The 25,467-nt window shown below is 60.9% G+C and overlaps 1 protein-coding gene across 4 annotated transcripts in view; it reads right to left on the reverse strand.

Moving 5' to 3' along the window:
• The window catches only part of INPP5A (inositol polyphosphate-5-phosphatase A), a 187,396-nt gene that overhangs the window by 22,364 nt on the left and 139,565 nt on the right, over positions 1–25,467 (reverse strand). For all 4 annotated transcript variants that reach the window (XM_024762269.1, XM_024762240.1, XM_024762249.1 and 1 more), the window contains 2 exons: positions 25,045–25,164; positions 14,473–14,557 (listed from right to left, as the gene is read on the reverse strand). In XM_024762269.1, coding sequence (XP_024618037.1) covers positions 14,473–14,557; positions 25,045–25,164 — 205 coding nt within the window. The remainder of the gene's footprint in view (positions 1–14,472; positions 14,558–25,044; positions 25,165–25,467) is intronic.

The following is a 25,467-nucleotide window of genomic DNA, read 5'->3' on the forward strand; positions in this document are numbered from 1 at the left end:
GCGGGAGATCCTCCAGCAACAGGCCCCAGGGCCCGGGGAGGCCCGGAAGCCGGAAGCCGATCCCCCTTGGGCCGCGCGCTCCAGGACAGGCATTGACATTCAGAGCACAGACAGCTACTCAGGTCAAGCCCCCCACACTGGCTTTTGGACTCATGTGTCACAAATCAGTCTGGCTGCCTTCAAACGGCCGGATTAGAACAAGCGCCTGGACCATCCGGCCCAGCGCGGCCACCCTGCCCAGCCCCCGGCGAGGAGGTCACCCCATCCAGATGCTAAGGCGCTTAAGTGGCTTAAGCACAGTGAATGGGGAGCGCTCGGCAGGCAGACGGCATTGTAGCCTCTCGGACGCGATTCAGGAAATTCATGGTCTTCTCCCAAAGGCATCTGCTGGAAACTTTTAAAAAATTGCTTTATCTCTCGCCACTTCAGATGGGCTCCCAGAGGATAAACATCTGACCGGCCCAGCCCTTGCAGGGGCCTCGGCGAGCCTCGGGCCTCTCTCCCACACCCGCCAGGCCTCCTCCCGGGCGGGCCTTTCAATCGCAGTCGTGACCACTCATGCAGAAACCCCTGGGCCAGGGCCTTTCCGGCTCGCCTACTTACAGGAAGGCATTTTCCTCTTTTGAAAGGAGAAAACAATTTCCCAAATGTTATTCTTAAAGAGCCGTGTAAGATTTATTTCACAATCAGCAGCGGCAGGAAGGGCACAGGAGAGGCGGCCCAGCACTGTCCTACTGGCACCCGGAGCCCCTGGTTTTTCGCTTGGAATTTAGGGGCACAGGCTGCTGGGGCGGCGCCCACAGGACCCCACGCCGGTGTCAGCCCAGAGGCGCAGTGTGCCGCATTTTCTGCGAGTCCCGCAGTCTTACAGCCACTGAATCCGCACAACCCCCTGGGGCTCAGGGTGCCTGTGCAGCTGGCCCCGCTCCTCCCAGAGCTGCCCGCCCCATTGCCCCCATCCCGCCGTCACAAACGCTCCCCACCAGGGTCCAAATTCTATGCACACAGAGCCCCTGGGGTCCCCACAGGCAAGCCCACGAATGCGGCCTTACAGAACCCACTCTGCTGTCTGCCAGACTGGCGCGGGGGTAGGGGGACAGCCAGCCTCGTACCCGAGGACAGGCCCTGGGATCAGCCAGGAGCTGGTCAGGAACATTCGAGTCTGAGAAGCCTGACCTGGGGGATACGGCGGGTTTCAGAGTCTGGGTCACGACGCGCCTTCTGGAAAGTTTGGGCGGTAAGTTTCTGTCTGTGGAGGTCAGAGGCACACCGGTCGTTTTCTCATTGTAATCGCTAAGCTTCTAAATGGTAAATAAAAGCCATAAGGCTCTCTTCTGTGCATCCACTTTGAGAGGTAGTAGGTATTAAAAAAAAGCATCTCAGTTGCGTTTACTGATGGCTCGCCAAGGCTTCAGACCCAGTTACTGTGATTCCAGAGACCCGGCTTCTGTCTGGACCCAGCACGCTAGGCCCGGAGGAAGGGGATCCCCCAGGAGCCCCAGCTGACACACACCCCAAGTTTCCAAAGGACCTAGTGTAGGCCGGGCCGGTGGGCACCTGTGGTCGGCGTCCAGGACATGCAGTGTATAGGGGGGGGCACGCCTGGGGCTGGGTGTCGGGGTAACTAGAGAGATGGTGACCGTGTAACGGAGCTAATGGAGCCGGGTTCCAGGTGGAGGGCCCTGCTGGGGCAAAGGCCGGGGTGGCAGCGTGAGAGGTAGAGACAGGGCCTGAGGGGGGCTGGGGGCAGGCAGGGAATGGCCGGCGGGCCACACGGTGTGGAGGAGAGCTGAGGGGACACAGCCTGTCTTACAGAGCTCCCAGGTGGCCAGGACAGAAATTCAGGGCATGCCCCATCGTCACAGGCCTGCCCAGTGGCCCAGCGGGTTTGTTCTCTCCTCAGAGGCAAAAAGAGAATCAGAACACACTTCCATTCTACCTATTCTCTCCACCTGCGAAAACATAGGAAGCAATGCAGGTATTGGAAGCATAGTTCGAATGAACACGAATAGCTGGTCTTGCTTCTGTCTGCAAAGCCCGGTGTGGCTTGGTGACTGCGTCTGGGTCTCTCTCCACCGGAGTCGGGAGTCCCGACATGTGAGCGTGCAGGGGTCTCTGAGGGACCCCGAAGAAGCCCACCGGCCCACAGCCCGAGTGTGGGCCCTGCCCTGCGGGTTCTAGACCCCGCGGAGGGTGCGGGCGCGGGGAGGGGTCAGCAGGCGCTGGGGCTCGCCCCCCAGGGTGCTCCCTGCCAGCCTGGCACGCGGCGCCCTCCCCTCGTGCCCCGCAGGGCGCTCGGGCCTCCAGACGAGGGGCCGGGCTCAGGGGGACGCCTCCCGCCCCAACGACACCTCGTTCCCGAGTTATCCTGGCGGTTGTTTACGAGTCTGACACAGACTGGGTGTTGGTGGAGGCACGGACTCCCTTCCGGCAGCCAGCCCCCCAGGTCCCCGAGAGCCACAGGCGCCCCCCGTTCTCAGCGACGGGCCTCACGCCCTGGCTTCTAGGAGGCTCCGAGGAGTGCCAGAGTCCCCGGGACGGCTGGGCATAGACAGGTGACCAGGAGTCCAAGCTGCGGAACGTGGCGGGCAGCAGGGGACGTGCGTGCAGTTCATCCCTGTGGCCTCCTGCCCCCTGCTGCTCTGGTTCCCCCCACACACCTGCACCCGGGGAAGGGGGCTCGTCAGGGCCTGAGCTCAGAAGCGGTGAGCGGGGTCACTGTCTGGCGTGCCGTCACTCATGGGGCTGCACAGAGGGTGGGGCAGGTTTAATCCTGATTTCAGGCAGCAAGGAAAACCGGTGTGGCCAGATGACTGCGGCCGTCTCAGGTACAGGCAGTGGCCGACCCCGTGCGTCTCTCCTCTGAGCCCTCTGCGCTCTTCCCCTCCACGTGGGGAGCAGGGAGGTTCAAACAAAATCAAAACGAACCACCAAGCCACTCTGGCACCCAAATTTAGACACTACCAGCAGACATTGGAAATGTTCTGGCTCATTCTGAGTAAGAGGACGGCACTCCTCTTTTTATTGAAACGCAGACCCCCTGCAGGACGGAACGCGGAGCCCCCATTTCTGCCTGGGCCCCCAGGAGAAGCTCACACCATGGAACGGGCCCCCAGAAACAGGGACCAGCGGGACCAAGGGTGTCCGGCCCCCTGGAGGTCCAGCATTCTCTCGGCGACACCCACCTGCTGGTGACAAGGCCGCTTCCAGTCAAGGGCGTGGGTGGCGAGCCGGCACCTACACGGGGTCCCCTGTCCCCTGCTCAGACCTTGGGGGCTGGATTAACCTTTTTTTCCATCAAGTGGAAAATACAACAGCCTTGAAATGAAAAATAACCAAAGAGTGGCTTCCTGAAGTTGTGGAGCCCCCAGCCGCACCCCCCCAGCCCCGCAGGGTCCACCCTGTCCCCGTGGTGGCATCCCGCCGCCTGGGGTCTGGCTTCCAGCATCTCTATATGGACGCGGGCCCTCTGGAAGGACAGCCAGCAGCCTCCAATGTGAGGCCCGCTGCACACTGCGTCCCACCAGACTGGACACAGCTTCTGCGCCGCTGGGGTCCTTCCCGAGTAAGGACGGGGCGGTAACTCCACCTGCCCCGTCACAGAGCTACCTGTTCCCGAAAACACAGGGAGCTGGTAGCGTCCTCACCTCCCCCTCCCCTGACCACGTCAGGGACCCAGCTCGGCCGTCCGCGCCTGGGCAGTGGGCCACCGCTGGGGAGGGTGAGCTGGCCGCCCTGTTTTATCCTTGGACGAGGCTCCTTCTGGCCCCAAGGGAGACAAATGAGCCGGTCTGGACGGAAGCGCTGGTTCTGCAGCGAAGGGCCGGGCCAGCCTGCTCGACACCATTACTGTGCGGAGGGGCCAGGGGGAGGGCGGGAGGCTGGCGGGTGGGCTCCATGCCCGGCCCTTGGCGTGCGACCCCGCTCCGGAGCTTTCATCCCCTGACAACTTCACGCAGGAAAACACGCGGACCCTCTGATAGCGTGAAATCGGAAACAAAGCCGGGGCACAAAGAGGCCGACCGGCCATGGCCACCGGTTCTCTCTTCAGCCACAAACATGCGCGTATGACCGACCCCTGAGAAGCTGAAAGGAAAAGCACGTAAAAGAAACACGTCCTCAAGGGCTTTCAACACAGCCCGGACGTGGCGTGCCCCTGGGTGAGGATGCTCGGCGGGGCCGCCGGCCTGGCCTCTGGCATCTCAGGGGAGACGCGGGGGAGCCCTGGCCCCGCCCGGCCCCTCGAGGACCCTCCACCCACCGACATCCGTGGCCTCATCTCCTGCGCAATGTCAAAAGGACAGTGACCCTGCTCTGGAGACCCCGTGTGAGGGGGTGGCTGGCTGCTCTGAGCTGCGTTTCAGACGCAGGGCGTGAGGCCAGGAAGGCCCAGACCTCCGACGGGGGTGGGGCGCTGTGGGGAGCCCAGCCTCCACTCGCCACGGCCCAGGGATGGGCGGTGGCCCCGCGCTCTGGCCACTCCCGTGGGGCTTGGCTCTGGGTCCACCTGCTGGAAGCAGAAGCGGGAACAGAGCAGTGCTTCATCAGCTGTGTCTGCAGTCCCGGTGCCGGCACCTCCTGGGAGCAGGGGCCGGAGACGCCCCGCCCACCTGCAGCCACGCACGGCCGGCCTTGAGCCCGGCTTCCCACCGGCCCGCGCGCTCAGCGCCTGTTCCTCTGTGCAGAGGGGTCCGCGCTCCGGGAGCGGAAGCCGTCGGGGAGCTGGAACAGGGTGAGCTCCTGGTTCCAGCAAGCCGCAGCCACAAGCAGCTTCTCCTTCCTGCGGGGGCGGCCATCTCCTCCCCAGGCACTCGGACACCCTCGCCGTCTCTGTGCTGTGCGTCCAGCAGGAACCAGGCCGAGGCCAGCAATTTGCACACGAGGACCTCGGCGTGGAGCTGCCGCCCCAGCTGGGCTGCAGGGCCCTGAGTCCTCGGGGTCCCCCCGAATATCACAGAGATGTCAGAGAAAGCGGGCCTCGGCACGCACACCCTTCACTGAAAACCAGCCAACCAAGGGCGTCAGGGAGAAGCTCACCCCGTCCCATGGCTGTTCTCGTCATCAAGTTCACCCCTGTCCCATGGCTGTTCTCATCATCAAGTTCACCCCTATCCCACGGCTGTTCTTGTCATCCTGGTACTTTTGGTTAAATTCTAGCCATAAAAATGTCTACAAATAAACAGGCGCACAATGAACGTTCCGTCTGCATCCTCCTGCAGCAGAGACCACAGAGAGAAAGAGAAGGATTTCTAAACGACGGCGTGCAAACAGAGACCTGAGTCCTTTACATGGGTTTTCTTTAGAACAAGTTAATGGAAAATCATTACCTTTTACATTTAGAGTTTTTTCAAATGACTGGAAAACAGATCCCACTCTAGAGGATAAACGTGACCTTTTCTGTGATGACTCTCCCCGTGACACTGGACGTTAACCCGGGTCTGCCTCCTGCCTCAGCTCTGGAAGGAGGCACGAGGCAGACCCGGGTTAACCCCACACCTGCCTCAGCTCTGGAAGGAGAACGGGGTCTCCAGGACCCACAGTGCTGCGGTCCCGACCCGGGCTGCCCAGATCCACCTCTTGGAATCGAGGGGTTAAAGGCTGCCTCTGGCACCTCACTCACAAGTCAGCGTGTGGGAGGTGTTGGTCCAACGCTGGGTCACTGTGAGGTGGGTACGGAGAATCAGCCAGCCAGCCCCGTGCCCTGGATACCCACCCACCCGCCAGGAACAGGAGAGAAGCACCATCCGTCCCAGGGATGGGCCGGTCCTTGGTCACCAGCGTCTACAGACGTCATTTCAGTCCTAAAGGTGTCCAGGGAGCAGAGAAGAAGGGACGCGGAGTCAGCGGCTTCAGAACCTGCCTCGGTCACAGGTAACTCACGGCTCTGCAGGAAAGTGCCCAGGAAAAGTCTTCACGAACCCTCTGACCATCCCCTTCAGGGCAGACACATGCCACGGCCTGAAAAGTAGGCGCTGGGCAGACAGATAGAAATGCGTCTCGGAGCCGCCCACACCGCCTGCGGCCGGGTGAGCAGGTCCCAGGGTACACGCTGCCGTGGGGGCCCCCGGGGGACAGCCGGGGCCACTGAGCCTGCGACAGGAACAGCACCTCCCAGTGCACGGACATGTGGTCCAACGAGCTCCAGCCTAAGCTTCAGCCTCCTTCCCTATCACACATGCACACACAGCCCCTCGGTGTGCGCGCGCACACACACACACACACACACACACACACACACACACACACACATCTTCTGGAGAGCAAGAACCCTGGTTTGCCTGGCCCGTGCTCAGCTCCAGGGCCCCTCCAGTGGTGGCCAGGCCGGCCCGAGGCCCAGGAGGTCACCGTGCTCTAGGGGGAAGGTCTGCGGCCAGGTGCCGGGCCATGACGGCTGTCCCTGGGTGTCGGGGGGCGGGGAGCTCGTGTAGTTAAGACGAGGCCACTGGGCAGCGTCTTGCCTCTCAGCTGCACCAAGTGGGGCCCAGAGCAGGCACCCGCGAGAGCCATGAAGAAACACACACCCTGCTGCCTCGGCGACAGCCATGAAGAAACACGCGCACCTGCTGCCTCGGCCGCAGGAGGGGCCTGGCAGGGACCCTGCCCTCGGGGGAGCTCAGCAGAGCGCTAACTTCCTTGGTTTTCAGGGTCCCAGTGGCCTGCCTGACACAGAGAAGGACCGTGCTGGGTGCGCGCCGAGGACCTGAGGCCAAGCAGGGGCGTGGCCGTGTCGGGCTTTCACCGGGAAGCACTGTGGGGAGGTCGCCCTGCATCGGGCGGGAGCGACCCCGAACACCCCCCATTCCGTTTACTCTGACTTCCCCAAGGAAGACCCTTCTGGAGAAGCGCAGCTTTTCAGAGGTTTTCCTGGCAAACCCCAGCCCCCGGGAGGAGGGACATCCTTGATGGCCGAGAGCACATGGACTCCGAGCGCCTGAAGGCGCAGACGGGGGGCGGGAGCGGGAGGGAGCAGGCGGGTGCGGGAGGGCGGCAGGCCGCTGCCCGGGGTCCGTGAGAGGCGCTGCTGTGAGGCTGTGTCAGCGTCAGAGGCGCCTTCGTCCTTTTTGTTCTGTATCATCAGCTGTTCACGAGAACAACAACCGCCATAAAGACCCTTTCATCTCCTCCCCAAGACACCCCGCCAGCTCCCGACCTGCTGACGGAGGGGCGACAGCGCCCGCCCGCGGCCGGCTGCGCAAACCAGGGGAGCTTGACTGATTTTTCTAGAAGGAAGCAGCGCGGGCTCTTTCTAGGCTCGTGTCCAGCAGGACGGGACTGCCGCTCGGGGGTCGCCCTGCCCGCAGGGGATCCGGCCGGGGGACCTGCCACGCTCCTGGTCTGGCCTCTCGAGAACGTCCCCGGCCTTCCACAGACACACCAGCGCTCAGACCTGCCGGGCAGTGGGGGAAAAGGGGCAGGGGGGAGAGCAGGACCCCTTGTCACCTCCTTCTGTCTCCCCGGGACAGACTCCCTGCCCCTGTCCCCTGCCTGCCTGTTTGCAGAAAAACTACAGCCTCCTAGGCCTTCCCTGAGTTCCAAAGAATAACTTGAATCAGAGAAGTGAGAAAATGCAGAAACAGGCTGGGGGCAGTTCACGGGACCTTACGAAGGGCCGGCACAGGTAACGACCAGGTGCGATGCCCCCTCCTGGCTGAGTGGGAACCCACCCTCGCCAGGTCGCATGTGCAGCCAGAGGGCAGGAGGCTGGGTGGCAGAAATGCCCGTGGTCTGGGGCAGGGGCTCAGGCCACCGGGCAGCCTGCAGAGTCTCCCTGGCCGCACTGGGATGCGGGGCGGGCTGTGCGGTGCCCCTGGTCCTCTTCCAAGGCGGGCGCGGTTAGTGCTGCGACCCCGGCTGTTGGGGCACCGCCTGGGCTCCCACCCCCCGCCCTGCCCCTGCCCCGCGAACATGAGCGTAGGGACGGCTGCTTCCTCTGAGAAGCCAGGGTCCTCACAGGCCCTGCTGGCACCTGAACCTGTACCTGTCAGCAACCGGCAACCGGTTTTTCAAAACAGCCGCCAGCCTCCAAAAACGCATCCATCGCCACGGCTGTCAGCGGTGACGGACGGCAGGAGGGTGCGGCCGGGGTGCGCGGAGATGGGAGCGCCTGGCACCGCTGTCACCCTTTGTCACTGGCCAGCTGAGCGCCCAGCTGCCAGCTGCCACTGCGCCAGGCATGAAACATACTCTGAGCAATCCCGCCTGCGGAGCTGAGTGGGAGGCTGCATTGTTAATTAGTGCGGGATGCACAGCCCATTAGACGGCGCATGGTCATAGTGTTTGTCATTTGTCTGTTTTAATTACGGCTTAAGAGGTGCCAAGTTTGATCACAGGATCATCTTTTCAGTTCTGCTAGGCAAGCATGTTTGTATTAATTTGCATCTGAAACGCGAAGCTCTAATTCTGGGGGTGGGAGGGGCAGCCGTTCACTTTGCACAAAGCACTTCTTTCCGACGCTGGTGCCAGCGAGATGCCCGCGACTCCTTGCTGCAGAGGACCGGTGGGCCTCCACCTTGCCCTGGAGCCCGTCGCCGACTCGTCCTTCCAGGAGCCCCTGCCCGCTGCGGCCTCCTTCTCCCTGCAGGTCAGGATGTTCGTGTTTCCGGAAGGACCTGCCTCCCCTCTGGGCGCTTCCAGGAGCTTGGCGGGGTGAGCACCAGAGGCAGGGCGTCCCTGGGCATCTCAGGGGCCCACGGCTGGGGAGGGTGTACCTGCCACTCTAGTGGGGGACCAGCAACCAATACCAAAGCCCAGCCAAGCCAGCTTCTCGTTGGGCTGGCACAAAGGATGACCTCAACTTCCCTCTTCAAGGGGGTCACCTGCCACCTCCAGACAAGACGACGCCGGCAGACGGAGGTCCCGCGTCCCCAGCCCTGCGTCTCCTCGGACCTTCTGACCTGCACGACTGCAGTGCTGTCTGGGGCGCTTGTGGTCACCTCGGGTGCTACGCTGACCTTAGGCAATCTGGAAACCGTCTGTGGGGTGACCCACCAGCTGAGGACACTGGCCTCCCCAGGCATACGGGTCGGGGCCGGCATGGCCTCTCCCACCCCAGGACCCGGTCTGTAGGCAAGAAATGCCGGTGTCTCTAGAGGGTCACCGCTGAGGGCAACCGCTCACCCGGGGAAGGGACAGCTCGAGGCCTGGGCCCCGGCTCAAGCCTTGGTGCGCCTTGCTCTGACCGGTGCTCTTTCCTGGGCCGTGTTGTTTGGAAGGAAAGGGCAGATGGCTGCACCTCTTGGGCACAGTCCTTGGAGGGGGTGGGGCAGAGGATGAGCTGCCTGCATCCCAGCCCCCTCCCCCTCTTCCCGGTGCCCCAGTGCCCACCTGGAGGCCGCCTGCCACCCTCAGTGATGCCCCCGAGCGCTGCCTGAGAACCTGCAGGACCCTGTGGCCCCAGCCAGGCCTTGTCCACCAGGCAGCCCATCCCCAAATGTGCCCCGCTGACTCCCCGCTGTGCAAGTCCCAAGAAGTGGCTGCCTTCACCTCCATACAAGGCTCTCCTGTAACAGGCAAAGCCCCTGAAGAGGTGTCCCGGAGCCACGGAACACGCGGGTGGCCTTGTCCTCACGCTGCTCTGCACATCTTGGGAGCTGGGACGGCTGGTAAGCCTCGAGAAGCCATCCACTCGGTCTAAGAACCTTTCGGGAAAATTCGGAGACCTCTTCTCTGGTGTCCACAGAGTTTCTCTAAGTTGTTTCTACAGTTAGAAACCCTTTCAGAAAGCCATGCCGGCCAGCAGACTGTGGTGTTCCAAGAGGTGCTTCCATGGTGTTTTAAAATTCAAGACCTAAACAGGTAGCTTAATGAATGCTGCTGAAATTAAGCTTCAGCAAAAGAAACCTGGTCTCTTTCAGTTAAACTTTTAGATCTAGCTTTGCCCACAAGTATGTTTTCTGAGTTAGCATCGATCTCTCCAGCGGTGGGAGAGGAAACGGGGCTCTGGCAGGAAGGGGGCTGCAGAGTGTCCCCAAGTTCACGTCCACCCAGACCTCAGCCCACGACTGTATTGTCAACCAGGGCCTTGGCAGATGTGACTGGTCAACGTTCTTGAGCCGAGCTCACCCTGGATTCAGGGTGGCCCAAGTGCAGTGACTGTCCCCACAAGGACAGTGAGGCAGGGAGGAGGCACGTGAGGCCGGAGCAGAGGCAGTGATGACGCGGCCACAGCCCAGGGGCGCCTGGGCCACCAGAGCCGAGGAGGCAGGAGGGAGCCCCCCGACCTCAGACTTCTGCCTCGAGACCAGTGTCCCAGCCGCCGGCCGGAACACTGGCACAGGCGGGGACACGAAACACAACACGGGAAGGTGCCACCAGGCACAAGCTGTGTCTTCCGTGGGAACTTCAGAACATACCAAGTTCATTATAATTTTCTTGATCAGCTGGACACGTCTGGGGCCAAAGGTGACGTGACAACCCGGAGGGGACACGCGGGCGCAAGGGTGGGGTCCGGGTGTCATGCGCTACGCTATCCGCCTATGATTCCCCCGTTGGATCCCTGCTTCTCTGCCAGGGCGCTCAGCCGCGGGACTGCATGGCAGCTTCCTGCACAGCCTGGATGTTTTGTGAACAGCTGATGACTGTGTTGATGAGGCGTGAGAAGATGGTCTTTAATCCCTAGGGCTAAAGTCTTCATTTGACCAAACGGTCCTAAAAACTCGCTATACCAAAAATCATACTCCACGTGCTGGGAATAAAAATCATTTCCCATTGGTTTGCTTTACTTACACAGTAAACTGTGTGCAGAGACGTAAGTTTTCGTCAACTGAACAGCCATTTATCCACAGGATAGATGGACCGTATGGTTTGCAGAGACGTAAGTTTTCGTCAACTGAACAGCCATTTATCCACAGGATAGATGGACCGTATGGTTTGCAGAGACGTAAGTTTTCGTCAACTGAACAGCCATTTATCCACAGGATAGATGGACCGTATGGTTTGCAGAGACGTAAGTTTTCGTCAACTGAACAGCCATTTATCCACAGGATAGATGGACCGTACGGTTTAAAGAACCACGTGCGCAAGAAAACCCTCCAAAAATTAATGCACGAATCTCAGACACATCTGTTTATTCATCGAGCAAGTAATTCAATTAAACACTATTGACTCCTCCCTCCTTTGAAAGTGCCAAATTCACAGCCCTGGGCAACGGAGCGTTGGGCTTCTCACGTGTGCGGCGCACAGCCAGAGCAAACACTCCCTGGCAGCAGCGGGGCAGGGGCAGTGTCCAGCGAGCTGTCGTGGGCAAGCCCAGAGCTTGGGGGTGCGGGGGTGTCCTGGTGGCATTCAGGTCCACTTAGATGCGCTGCCACACTCCGGGCGGCTCCCAGAAGAGGCTGCGAGGAGACTGAACGGAGCCCTGGGTGAAGCCGCCGATTCCGCGAGGGAGACTCTGTGTGCCCGGAGGACGAGGGTCTCCTGGAGCCGTCCCGCTCCGCCAAGCCCGATGCCTACCAGCAGGCCCGCTGGGAAGAGCTGCTGCTCAAAACGACCACGTCCCGTTGGGGTGCAGTGGGACCTCCTCGGGCCCGAGAACGTCCTCGCCACGCTCCCTCACCAGAACCCACTCTCCCGCGCGGGGTGGGGTGGGCGGGGCTGGCGGGGGGGAGGGCCTCTGCTTCCTGCCCCCCTGTGGTGGGCGGCCCGCCTGGGTCAGCCCTCGCATGCCCTTGTGTGCCCAGGACCCGTCCCTGCCGTGGGTCCCTCTGACATCTCAGGACTACTGACATGGGGTCCCCAGCACAGTCCAAGGGGCTTGCGATTAAGGCACATGGAAATGCATTGCCTAGAGCAGACGGATGATCGACTGTTTAGGAAATGACCTCCTGGGGGAAGGGGCCACACAAATGCGTAACGTCTGTGACTCTTACCAGCAGCAGAACTGCTGCTCGGCACCTGACCTCACACACAGCCGCCCACACAGGGAAGGGGCAGACACTCCGTGCCCCACACCTTCCCAGGTGTGCTCACCAGCTGCCCGGACAGCGGGACACCAAGGCCGGGGGCAGGTCCAGGGGCGGCCAGGCCAAGGGAAGCCACGGGCCGGGGAGGCCAAGGTGGGTCCGCAGGGGCCCAGGAGGGGAAGCTCGTGCACGTAGTTCCGCTTCCCTGAAAAATCAGCTGTTTGTGAGAACTGCCTACAAAACACAGCGTTTCATGTAGCTCCTTATCTAAGTCAGTTAATTAGTTGGAAAAGCGCTCAAGAACGAAGATCCCCTGTACTTTCCTGAAGGAAGAGGAACTTATTAAAACCTGGGCAGTCCACCAAATATCGAGGCTTTTGGCCTGGAACCTTCAGGCTGTTGGTCCTTGGAGACGCTTGGGGCCCCCGGGTGGCCTTCAGAACAATGCGCCCATCGGGGGTCTCACTGTGGATCCACAGACCAGGCGGCCCCTCAGTACGCGGGGGCGAGCCCTCTCCCTCCTCCGCGGTCTGGCCCTCAAAGCTCTGCTGCTCGGGGGACGACCTCGGGCTGTTACTGACCAGGAAGTGAGCGCCTGCGTCCCTGCTCAGGCTCTGCCCCCTCTCACTCACGGTCAAGGACGTGTGGCCGTGGGTCCTGTACCACCAGCCCCGACATCCTGATGATACGGGGCCGGGCTGCCAACTCTGGGAGGAAACACGGAAGGATGGAGCCTTCCAGCCGCGGGCAGCGCCTCCCTGGCCGAGTCCAGGGTCCATCAGGACCCCGGCCAGCACTGGCCACCTGTGCGGTCACCGTGTGGCAGGAGTCCTTCCTCTAGGGGATGGGACGGGTCCCTGAGGTGAAGCCAAGGTCTGAAGGTGAAGGGTCAGGAGAAAGGGCGCCGGACAGAGAAGTCTGGGGAAGGGGAGGGGGTCACATGATCAGCGGCAGCCACACGTGTCACGACCCTGCGTAGTCGGCCCAGCTCCGCTCACGCCCCCCTCACGCCCGCTCACGCCCAGGGCCGTGTCCTCCCGCTTCCCACTCAGAAAAGGAAATCACGACTCTGCAGGAGCCTCCCCGCAGCCGGCCACGCGCCCTGCTCGGCGCCCCCCACGGAAACCGGAGCCCTGCACGCGCCACACGTCCCGTGACAATTCTGCCTGCGTCCAGAGCCTCTGCACTTTTTGTGGCATTTGTTCTGCTGGCAAAGAAAAGGCCACTTTGGAAACCTCCCGGACCTTTTCCCAATGCGCCTGCGGCTGGCGGCTCCCGTCCATCGGCTCCGGTCTGTCCAGGGCCCTTAGACGGGGCCCTCGGGCGAGCAGAGAGGCCGTTCCAGCACAGCAGGCTCACTGGGCCCAAGTACCAGCCGGAAGTGACCTGCGCTCGGGGGCTCACCCCAGCAAAACCAGCACGGCTAAAATACCAGAGGAGGCACTGTTGGTGAGGGCGCCTGGCCTGCGGGCACTGGGCCGGGCTCCCCACGCCCCTCACAGCATCACACGTGCCCTGGCGGATTTCAACAGGCGGGCATCGCACCCATGGCTCAAAGGCACGGAACCCATGGGACCTTGGATCCAGGTTGCTGATTGAGCCAAACTCAAAATGAGGAGGGGAAAAGTCAGCAGAACCAAACGCAAGATTTTATGGTCCTCAGTGGAATTCATTTGTCTATTTGAAAACACTCCGAGTGGTCGAAAGCCCCCTCCCCACACTCAGGCGCCTCTCACTGCTCAGTTTTAAGACAGAATCTTCTGCCGAGGAGGGAGGATTACTTGTACCTGAGACGCCAAAGGAAGATGACAAGAGGGGACCACCGGGGTCTCCCCCTGCTGTTTCCACCATCACTGCAGGCACACGCTTGTGTGTGCCCTGCTCTGGACAGGGCTGGGCTGGACCCTGCACGCTGTGGTCTCCCTCCTGCACCTGGGCCTGGGTGGACCCGCTCACCTTGGGCGGCTGGCAGGCCCCCTTCGCTGCGGCCTGGGGCCCTGCCATCAGCACTGCAGCCCCAGGAGAGTGGGGCAGGCGCGGCAGCGGGGCTCAGGGCCGCAGACCCTCTGGGAGAAGCTGGCCCCACGCAGAGGAGACCACGCTCCAGGCCACGTGGCGGGACCTGGTGGGGCCGACGAGCTGGCCTTCCAACCCGGTCGCCTCGCGGCTGGTGCCCATCCAGGTTCCACCTGCGCCTGCTACTCAGCGGGAGCGTCACCCAGGGGCCTGAGGGCACCCAGGAGATTCCCACAGCTGGGGGGAACTGGCGCATACAGCTGACCAGGGGCTGCCTTCTCACAGGTAGCTTCCTCCTCTTTCCTCTCTCGACGGTCAACAGAGGAGTCTCCAGGCTCAGCGCACACGTGCTGAGTGACCCAACCACTGCCCAACTACTCGTTCGGAGGGGCTCCCATAACAGCCCCCTTTTGACAGTAAAACGTTCTCCATTAGGAGTTTCTGCCTTAAATAGAACCAGTGAGCAGGACAGTGGGAACGCGCCCGTCGAGGATCACGGGCTTCCGCTGTCTTCCCAACATGACCGAACACGCGTGAGGCTCCCGGCGTGGCCTACCTCCACCACGGACTTGGAATCCAGCCGGAAGTTGAAATCGCCAAAGACAAAGTAGGACGCTTTCTCGAATCGCTGGTCAATGATTCTGGGAGGAGAGAAGCAGAGGGGGTTACTGAGGCACGACGCCCGCCACGCCCGGCCTCTCCCCGGGCGCCCCACCACGCATTTCTCACCGCCTCCTGCTGAAGGACGCTTGCACCCCAGTGACCGTGATCAACACGTGTTCCCCAGACGGCTCCTAGCTTGCCAGCACTGAGGTGTGCGCCAGCGTGGTCCCATCTGCTGGGCCGGGGCCGTGAAAACCACGTTTGGCGGGCAACGACAGCCTGCGCCAGGAAAGGAAAAGGGCCACGCCACACGCCAGACACAGGAGAGCAGCCAGGAGTGGGCAACCCACATGAGCCCAGGACGCCTCCCGTCTGGTCCGTGGACGGTTCCTCCCATCGGTGGTGGACACCTGACCTCATTCTCAGCGTTGTAGCTTATCCCCACATGGATGTTTGGAAGCTACAAAGTGAGAGTGACTATGTCTTTTTTTTAAGCTAAGTATTGCCTGGCTCAAAAAACTTTTGCCACGTATTTTAAATCAATCACAATGTATTTCATAGAGATTTTTCAGCTGAGAAACGCACACGCGGCAAACGTGACAGTGATATGTCAGTGTCACCCCCACCCTGGCCCCGTACAGACCCCTCTGCCCCGGTAAGAGGCCAGGACACCACCCAAGCCCGATCCTCCGCTCACTCACTCCCCCACGCCCTCCCCGCCCTTGGTGGCAGCAGGGTCCCAGCTGCACTGGCCTCAAGGGCAAAGGAAGCAAGTGTGGGTCACTTCCAACTCAAAGCGGAATGCGAACCACAGCTAACGAGACAGGCCGCAGAGCAGACGTGTGGTCTGGGCAGAAGGGAAGGGAGGTTCAGTGACCCAGGTCCCCAGTTCCACCGCCCATTGGTGGCTGCACTGACACCCCCGCCGAGACAGAGCAGCAGGGCCCACGGGCACAGCGTGGGGCGCCGCCCCCATGGCCCACGTGCTGCGATGGACTCTGAGAAAATAAATATTAAAGGTGGACAAAGCCGGGAGCACCCCTCACCCAGATCGACTCAAAAATATCTGGCCGGCACCGAGAAACCTGGGTGCCGCTGGCCCTGCCCCGTCCGGCCCCCAGTGCAGAGGGTGCAGGCATGCCCCCAACCCCGGAGCGGCCTTCCCAACTTGATGCATTAGCCTGAGAAAGGAAAGGTGACTGACAGCGATGACATCACCGCTGTTTCACGACAGTGGTCGCTGGGCTGGAGGGACAGTCCCGTCCGCACCCCCGGGGACGGCAAGCTGGTGGCTTCTGCTCGCGCCTGGCCTGCTTTCCTTTCTGGTTCCTTGCCTCCTGCTTTTTCAGCTCCAAGAGTTTCCCTGTGAAGTGTGATGGTGATGCTGTCTGTGCTTAACGGTACCTGTCACGCACGAGCCTTAATTTTCACGCAGGAAACACACCCACGTCCCCCCAGCTGCTGGCCCTTCTCCCCCCAAGGCTGATTCCCGACAAGTCCTTCTCTCATCTTCCTGGCAGAGCCTGTAGTGCAGACTTTAATCCATCTGGAATTACGTGTGAAGAAGGGGTCTTAGTTTATCGATTTTCCCAACAGTCGACTGATCCAAACCCTTTATTAAACATTCAGTCCTCTTCCCCTTGAGTTTGTACAGAACAGGAGTCCCTAGATTACATGGGTCTTTTTGAGACTCTCCTTTTCTGCAGATCTTTTATCTATTCCTGTTGCTTTTAAATCATAGGACTTCTCATGGGGAAGCCCTGCTTGTTGAAGTTCTTCTAGGAATCGTCTCAGCTGTTTTCATATTTTCTTGCATGTTAATTGCTGTATCACAGAGCTAAATTCCACAAAAAGTCTTGTTTTCCTGTTTAGTTGGATTGATTCTCACACATGCGAATTTGAAGACAAAGGATGTATTTTTTTTTTTTTTTTTTTTTTCTTTTTCGGTACGCGGGCCTCTCGCTGTTGTGGCCTCTCCCGTTGCGGAGCACAGGCTCCGGACGCGCAGGCTCAGCAGCCATGGCTCACGGGCCCAGCCGCTCCGCGGCATGTGGGATCTTCCCGGACCGGGGCACGAACCCGTGTCCCCTGCATCGGCAGGCGGACTCTCAACCACTGCGCCACCAGGGAAGCCCAAAGGACGTATTTTAACAGATTGTCATTAACGGTGCAGATGACAAGTGACGTCACTTCTTGTGTGAAAAGTTAAGTCTTTCTGGGCTTCCCTGGTGGCGCAGTGGATGAGAGTCCGCCTGCCAATGCAGGGGACACGGGTTCGTGCCCTGGTCTGGGAGGATCCCACATGCCGCGGAGCGGCTGGGCCCGTGAGCCATGGCCGCTGAGCCTGCGCGTCCAGAGCCTGTGCTCCGCAATGGGAGAGGCCATAACAGTGAGAGGCCCGCGTACAGCAAAAAAAGAAAAAAAAAAAGTTAAGTCTTTCTGTGGAGGAGACATCGCTCAGGGATGAAAATACAGGGAGGCTGGTGGGTCGGCCCTGGGGCTGCCGTACATCTAGGACCGGCCGTGTACCCCACCCCGTCCCAACCGCCTGGCACCTGCGGGGGAGGGGGAGGAACCCACCCCCATCGACTGTCTGTCAGCAGGAGGCTATCCAAGCCATCTTGAAGAAAGTTAATCTCTTCTGCCCTAAAGCTTTAGAAGAAGAAAATACCTCAGAGAACCTGCACAGGTTCCTGGAAAGGCCGATAGGGTGTCCCGTCGGGGCACGGACTCCGTGGTCGCCCATCTTCTGGGAGGGGGACCCAGAGCACAAGCCCCACCAGGAAAGGAGAAGCAGCAATGACCCTCCCGGCCCCGCCTCCCAGGACCAGTGAGTGGATGAGAGAGACACAACCACTGGGGCTCCGCCACACTGCTCTTTAAAAAACCCCAAACGGAGCTATTCACTGCAGCCCTGCCAAGTGACTCTGGCTGTGTGCGGAGGCCAGAGACGCCTGCGGCCCCAGGGCCTATGCCTCACCCTCCAGCCTCATGGCTCTGGGACCCCCCGTCACCGCTCTGCGCCCAGCAGCCGCTCAGCCCCAGCGCAAGGACCGTCAGTCCCTGCAGCTCCCCGAGGCCCGTCGGCCCCAGCCCGCCTGGAGGCCCTCGGGGGCACCTCCCGGCCTCAGCCCCCTCCCCCTGCGCCCCCGGCCCAGCAAGGCTGCCTCCAAACAGGAGCCTGGGGGGTGCCCATTGGGGTGTCCCCGGGGCAAGGGGCTGGGGAGCAAGCTGACACCGCGCCTGGGACCCCACGAGGTCTGGGCTCAGCGGTCGCACGGCACCTCCTCACCACCGCCACTCGGACCTCAGGCCACTCAAGGGGACTTCTCTTTTCTTTCGTTCTTTTTATTTATTTTTTAAGAAAAACTAAACCAGACCGAAGCTTCGACTTGATTTGCTGAAGGAAGGAGGGCGAGCTGTCACGCTTCCTGGGCAGAAACACTTTAAATGTCCACTTTAAACCTACACATTTTATCCTGAGGGTGTATCAGCTTCTGTTTATTAAGAAGCCCAGGGCACCATGTCCTCGAGAAAAGTCGGTGTGGCAAGTGGAGAAACCTCTGCATTCACGGGCGAACCGGCTGCTCTCTCGCGGCTTCTTACACTTAACGTGGTGTCGGGTCACACGCGACACCTGAGCAAGGCGACGCGGACACGGCTCAGACGCGAGGCCAGAGCGCTCACAGCGCCCCTCGATCCTGAACTATTTCTCGAGCCAGAGCATTTGCTTTAAATCTTGGCTTGGAAAGCCGGGCTCCAGCCCTGCGGCAGGAAAGGCTGGAGATCCACATTTCCTGGGGTCGAAGCCTTGGAAGGTGCCCGAGGGCGCTGGAGGTCACGGCCACACTAGCTCTCCTGCTCCAGGGGGCCACGAGGGACGCACAGGAGGTCCGGCCCAGGCCTGGGCCCCAGTCCCCATGCGGGCGGTTTCCCGGGAGGATGTGGAGGCGGGCGGGCGTCAGACGATTTGGGTGAAGCGTGAGCCCGGCTGACCCCGGCTGACCGTCCTCGCCCTGACGGATGGGCGGGAAACAAGGGACCAGGAAGCAGTGCAGACGGCCGACACTGCACCGGGGAAGCAAAAGACTATTTGGCTAATTAAATGGCAGAATCCGTTTAGAGGTAATTTCTTTTTTAAAAGATAACAAATTTCAGATTTAATATGGGACTAAGTCAACTTTAGAGAGCTCTGGGGGTTCGGAGGGAGAGAATGCTGCATCTGGCGGCCTTCCTGGAACCCAGCCCCCGCGGCCTCTTTCTGGTGACGGACGGGGTGGCCCGCGGTGACGGGTGACGTGATTTCATCAGCTTGTCTCGGGTCTTGTAATTCTATCATTAAAACCCTAAACTTTATCATCTTCCCCTGCCCTGCTCCTTTTGATGTAATGGCCTGAGCCCATTAATAACATTGCCGTCCAAGGCGAGATGGAAGGGCTGTCACGGGGAAGCAGCCGTCCGAGTGCCAGACCGCGGCCCGCAGCCCTCACTTTCAATTTCAACATAGTGCCATTTGGGCCAGCAGGAAAGAAGCGTTGTTTTAAAATTAATTACCTTGTCAGTAGCTATTATGATTAAAAAGTAGGTCCACATCAATACCATGTGCCTAATTCAGAAAGAGAATTACAAGAAGAGCCATAAAAATCAATGCTTTAGGCCCTGAGAACGGAGTCTCTTTCTGTTTTCACGGGCGATTTCATGACGCGAGGAACCTTGCTGTGCCGAAGGGTCCCCACCCGCTCAGGCTGCCTGTGCGGAAGGAAGGGGCCGAGGACGCCTCACAGCTTGAAGAGCCCGATGGCAGAGGCGACAGCCCTGAAGGGGCCACAGATTGAATACCTGAGGTCACACGTTTCTACCGGGGGCGGCTCGGGCCTTGGACAGGACGCCGGGCGGAGGGGCAGACGAGGGGCCGTTGGGCCTGCCCACCAGGCTGCACTCCAGGGTCCTCCCTTTGTTATTTTTAGCTACTGAACGTGGTGGAAACCGACCTCAGGTTTCGTCTCAGATCTGGGAGAGGCCATGTGCTCAGGTCAAACGAGTTGAAATAGCGAAGCATGGACGGCAGGAGATTCCTACGACTGGCCGCTGATTTCAGGGTCTTTGGAGTTTCCCTTAGTCTTAAAGCATCAGATTGAAGGGTTTATCACACGTGCATCTAAGCTGCCTTCTACAGACCGACCTTCCTGGAAGCTATTCTCAGGACTGCACGCTTCACTCTGCCCCGCGTGCTGGCCTCGGGCTTGGGCCGGTGGGGCTGGCAGCCCCGGGGGGCAGTCCCCTACTGTGACAGCTGCAGGCACGAGGGAGCCTGTGGGGAGGTGGGTTGTCCCAGACGCCCCCGAGGCAGAGACAGAGGAGGAGGATCCCGTCTGAAGGCAGGAAGGACACATCTGAGGGACGGAGCCTGAGCCGAGTCCAGCGATGCGTGCGCCCCGCCAGCCGGCACCACGCGCCCCTCCAGCCCGGCGTCTACCCAGGCCTGGCGCCCCCGTGACCTGTGAGGTCACCCATGCCTCCTGCAGCAGCAGGCGCCCTGGGGCTGGGCCCAGGGCTCCCCAGCACGGGTGACACACGAACCCTCAGCCACTTGCGTGGGTGGACCAGGGGGAGTCTCAGCACAATAAGGCCACACCCTCGAGCAGCAGAACACGGAGAGCGCCGGGGCAGCCGCTGTGGCTGGTTACTGAACCCACTCTTTTCCGTAAGCTTCCAGGGACCGCGCCTGGTTCTGAAATGCCCCTCTGGTCTCAGCCGGCTGGTGGCCGGAGCTCGGCTGTTGAAATGAGGCCAGGAGGCCCCGCGGGCGCTGGACTGTCCCTGCAGTCTTACGTGGAAGCCCAGCCCCTTGAGACAGTACTGGAGACGGAGCGCTCAGGAGATGATCCAGATCAAATGGGGCCATGAGGGTGGGCCCTGACCCGATGGGACAGGTGTCCTCGTAAGAAGAGGCACCAGGGCTTCTCCTGCCACCTGAGAACACAGCAAGAAGGCAGCCAGCGGCGTCCAGCAGGAAGGGGTCTCTCCAGAGCTGGACCACGCCGGCCCCTGACCCCAGACCCGTGGCCTCCAGAGCTGAGGGCAACGAAGTGCATCGTGGCTGCGGGCTCTCCAGTAATCTGCACGGTTGGTCCGGCTCCAGCCTGGGCCTGAGTTTCCTGTCTGTGGACCGAGATGTCCCCCAGCCCACGAGGCTGCCTCTGTCGGGGGGAACAGGAGGGGTTCAGGCCCCACCATGGCCGGCACTTCTCAATCAAATCGCTGTTTGTCACCCTCTGGATGTCCATGCTCCCTTTGATGACAACGGTCTCCAGGGCAGGGCTGTGGGTGGAGACCTCCTGCAGGCGTCAGACTGAGCTTCCCGTCAGCAGTTCTCTCATTCGTTCTTTAAACAGCATCATAACGTTAAATACGCCTTTTCTGCTCAGATGCCACCACAAGCCAGAGAAGCAGAGAAGACCCGTAGCCTCCTGGGGCCCCTCGGTTCCCCCGCGTACCCGGAAGAGAAAACAAGAGCTGGAAGCTCAGAAAGCCGAGGGAGGCTTTAAGACTTTTGATATCAAAGAATGTCGGAAACAATGCTGAATGTCAGCGGCTTTCGGGAGATGCAGACCACCCGCGGTCCCCAGCCTGGGTGAGCACGCAGCTGGCGGGGCCACAGTCGGCGGAGAAGGACGAGACGTCCTGAATGCTAGCGAAGCCCTGAGAACACCGCAAACGAAGGCCAGCAAGATGGTGGACGAGCACGGACGGAGCTGCCACGAGGGACAGGGAGCCGGAGGGTGGGAGTGACAAACCCACGATACGAGCCGCAGAGGGAGGTGCCCGTGCTGCCGTTCACGTGACACTCCAGGACATCACGTAAGGGGCTCACGGAAGCCTGCATCCCCCAAAACAACAGAGGATGCAATAAAAACATATACAATACTGCACACATGTTAACGCACACGAGCGGCCCAGGGATGCGCGCGGGGTCCAGGAAAGACAGGCACTGGGTCAAGACGGCGGGTACGACGGGGGTTCAGGACAGAGAACACAGGGGCACCGACGGCACCCTCGTTTCACTTCTGGACAGAAGGACAAGCACGGAAAAACGTAAACCTGACACTGCCGAGCGGAGGGCGCATGACTTTCATCGTAGCCTTCCACACCTCACTGGATGCCTGACGCCAGGAGCACGCAGGAGCCCAGCCCTCGGCTGGGGAGGAGCTGGGGCGGCGAGGACGCTGCCTGGTGGGCCCAGGACTCCTGCGTCTGAGCTGGGCTCCAAACAGACACGGGACAGTGGCCACCTGGGCCTCCAGGCTGAGGGACGCCTGAGTGGGGAGGTGGGGGCCACAGGCACCAGAGCCCGCTCTCGGGGCCACCGGCCACGTGGGGCGTCCCGATGACCCGCATCCTTAGCACCGAGCCTGTCTTTGCCTGGAGACCGGTGGCTTTTCTTCTGCTGGCTGACCAGCGAGGCGAGTTCTGGGAACGGCCCTAAGAGAAACCCTGAGACGAGGGTCTTTGAGCAGCTGACAGCTGACGGATGACCGCCCGCAGAACGACAAAGGGGAGCTGTGTGGCGGCCGCATCACACCGCCGCGCCCTGGGAAACTAATTGCTCCGAATTGTTCCGGGCAGCATTATTTTTCTGGCAATCATTTTCTTTGAAAGCCCAAAATGAGCATGAAACAACTCTTTTGACCGGACATAAAAGTTAAATGTCCCAATGTTGATCAAATTAACTTCAGCGCTGTGACAATGGACTGTATTTGTGAAGAGATACTGGGGGACAAAGGGGCGCTTTATGCCGAGATTTCACAGTTGTGATGTAAAAATGTTCCTGAGGACCTGGCCCGGCCGCATTGCATAGGGAGACACAAGAGCCCTGTCACTTGTGGAAAAAAAATCTCACTTCACGGCCGAAAGCTTGGGAGAGTCCAGGAAGGACTGTGTGAGCTGCAGTCCCTGCTGCTGAGTTAATGCCCCAAACGTTCCCCAGGAGCGCGACTGTGCGCCTGGAGAGGGACCACCTGTCCCCACGGGGGCACAAAGGTGCACGCGGCACACACAGCCCCCAGAGCCCCGAGGAGGGTCTGAGCCACCCCTCCAGGCAGACAGGACCCCAGGCCCCGTGCAGAGGCCCCAACACAGCCCACTGCAGCGTCTCTGAGCCTGACGCCCTTTGCTAATTAGAGGTTTGTCTTCTCTTAACCTTGCAGAGCGAGAGGTCTTTTTTTAATTTTCTTTTTTTTTTTGGCCCCCGACTCGCGGCACGTGGGATCTTAGTTCCTCGACCAGGGGTCAAACCCACACCCCCTGCATTGGATGCACAGAGTCTTAACCACTGGACCGCCAGGGAAGTCCCAGAACAAGAGATTTAAAGCAAAAAATTATTGCACAAAAACATCAGTTATAATTTACCATAAAAACCCAGACGAACCCACTGGCCGCCCTTTATTAACACTGGAAATCCTATTTTCCAACGTCTCCAAGGGGAATCCTTCCCACTAAGCCCGTCACAGCAAGGGCGTCATGGGCGTGGTGCTCTGCAGGGGACATGCATGGCGGGCGCTGCTCGTAGCGTAAACAATTCTGAAAGTTCACACACTTCAGACGAGAGTTTGACTCTCAGGGTTTTTTGTTTTGTTTTGTTTTGTTTTAAATAAGCTTTTTATTTTGGAATAATCTTGGATTCACAGAAAAACTGCAAACACAGCACCGGGTGCCTCTCGGTTTTAACCCGAGGTCCCCCCACCACCTTGTGGGGACAGGACCTGGGCTGACGTGCCACCTTTCCCGGGCCTGACACCCTCGCTCGGATGGAAACGCGAGCCTGCGAGGCTTTACGGGGAGATTAAGCCGGGAAGGCGGGCTCCCCTTGGACTCCGCACTGTTTCCCTGCGTCCACGCCGGCCGCAGACAATGTTCCCAGAGGTTCCCAACGCCCTGAATGGGAAACTGTTGGTGGCAGCGTCCATTCAAAGGGCCAGCATGGCATTGTCCTCCCAATCGGCAGAGAGAATGCGGTCTGCTGGTGGCTGCCAAAAGGTTAGCATCCCCGATGAAAGGGCGGCCCGTCATTCACCGCCGACAGAGCGGCCCTTTGTGCGGGCGGCCCGGCCCCGCGCGGCGGAGGTCCGGATGCGGCTGACTGAGCGCCCCACAGAAGCCCTTCATGGGAACGCAGAGCTGGGGAAGGGCCCGAAACGCAGAGGCCGCTTTCCCGGGGGTCGCAGAGCACAGGCGGTCTGGGGCAGTGACACATCCTCAGGCCATCCGTCTGACGACCTGACCACAGCCGCCAAGCCCAGCTCATTCCCCATCCAGCCGGCTCCAGCCCCAAAGGAGGCCCCAGAGAGGGCCCGGGGACCGCAGGGCCCCAGCCGCGCCCCAGCCGAGCAGCCCCGGGAGGCCGGTCTGGCCGCTGCGAGATGAGCCCTCCCAGGAGGGCCGCTCCCAAGTCTGATGTGACCGCACGCGCTCCTGGGCCTCCTCCCGGACCAAGGCACCGTGCGCGTCAGGCTGGTGCCGTGAGGGCAGCAGACCCCCGTGTCTCCCACGTGGGGGCCTTGGATGGGGCAAGGGGCCTGATCTCCGGCAGCCTGGAGGCGAACTGGCGGCCACTGTCTCGTCCCGCTGACTGGTGGCATGGGGACAGGCTCCTGGCCTTCCGGCTCCATCCAGGGCGCGTCTCGGCCGAGCGCGCACAGAAGGAACAGGCACAACTCATGGTCTGGGCAGGCTGGCGAGGTCCTGGGGAGATCTGAGACCCCGCCCCAAGCCCAAGCGGACCAAAGGCCCCACTTAGGGCACGGGCGCTGGTGGGAGAGGACTCCAGCTGAGGACTCGGCTGCTGGACGCGCTCCGGCAAATCAGGGCCTGACGCAGCCTGTTAATTGGGTGTGAGGAGCTCCCTTTCTTTCCCAGATGACAGCCCATCAGCGGCGACCCCGTGAGAGGTCACATGAGACCATCGCAGACAGAGGGAGGGCCTCAGAGGGACCAGGGGGGAGGGTCCTGAAAACCAGCTGTGACGGGGGCCAGGGCGGTCGGAGGGGTGTGCTGGGAGCCTGGGCAGGTGATGGGAGGAACTCGCGCACTCTGACGACCTCCCCTCTGGCCAGGGGCCCGCAGCCGGGCCGGGAAGCTGGGGCAGAGCGGTGTGGGAGGCGGCGCTCCGCCAGGCAGGGCAGACCTGCCCGGCCAGCCGCTCCAAGGGGCCTACAGCCGGAGCCCGGCGGGTGGGCCAGAGTCTGGGAAGACTCAGCCTGCGGCCAGCGGGACCCCAGGCCAAAGGAGACCTCCGTCTGCCATGGCTCATCTTCCCCCCCAAGACGGAAAAGAAAGTGAGGCCACCCATTGTCCAGCGCGTCTGGATGGGATAACGGGAGCCTTGGTGCAGGGGTCGGGCTTTGTGCATTATCCCTGGGTCGACACTGGCAAGTTTCGTATTTTTGGTAAATAGGAAAAATGGCTTAAAGAGCAAGCCACGCTCCTCCCAGGAGGTGGGCGGGGGGAGGCCCCCCTCAGTACCCACCTGTCGAGCACGTAGCCCAGGGCCTTGTGCCGGATCCCCGAGTACACAGAAGGGCTGGTCTCCCAGGCAACCAGGTTGGAAGCATCGTGGAAAAGATGGATGTTCACCAAGTCGAAGGCACTGTGGGGACAGAGACAGGAAGCTCGGAGGAGGGCTGGAGCTGCCCGGCCGCCTGGGCCAGCCCCCCATGCCGCCCCACCTGGCTCCTCAAGGCAGGTGCACCCACGCTGCCCAGGTGTGTCCTCCCCCAAGGTGTGGTCAGAGAGGACACACAAGACCTGGAGTCCTCACACAGTGAAGTCCCCACACGGACGCTGTACTCGGCCAACGGAAAAGGGAGCTGTTTCTCTGAAGAAAGGGACCTACACAGGATCCCAGGAACTTTCCTCAGAACGGGGGGCGGGGGGAGCAGGAGGGAGGCCG

Source organism: Neophocaena asiaeorientalis, unplaced genomic scaffold (assembly GCF_003031525.2).
Source record: "Neophocaena asiaeorientalis asiaeorientalis breed wild unplaced genomic scaffold, Neophocaena_asiaeorientalis_V1.1 scaffold356, whole genome shotgun sequence".
Lineage (NCBI taxonomy): Eukaryota > Metazoa > Chordata > Mammalia > Artiodactyla > Phocoenidae > Neophocaena > Neophocaena asiaeorientalis.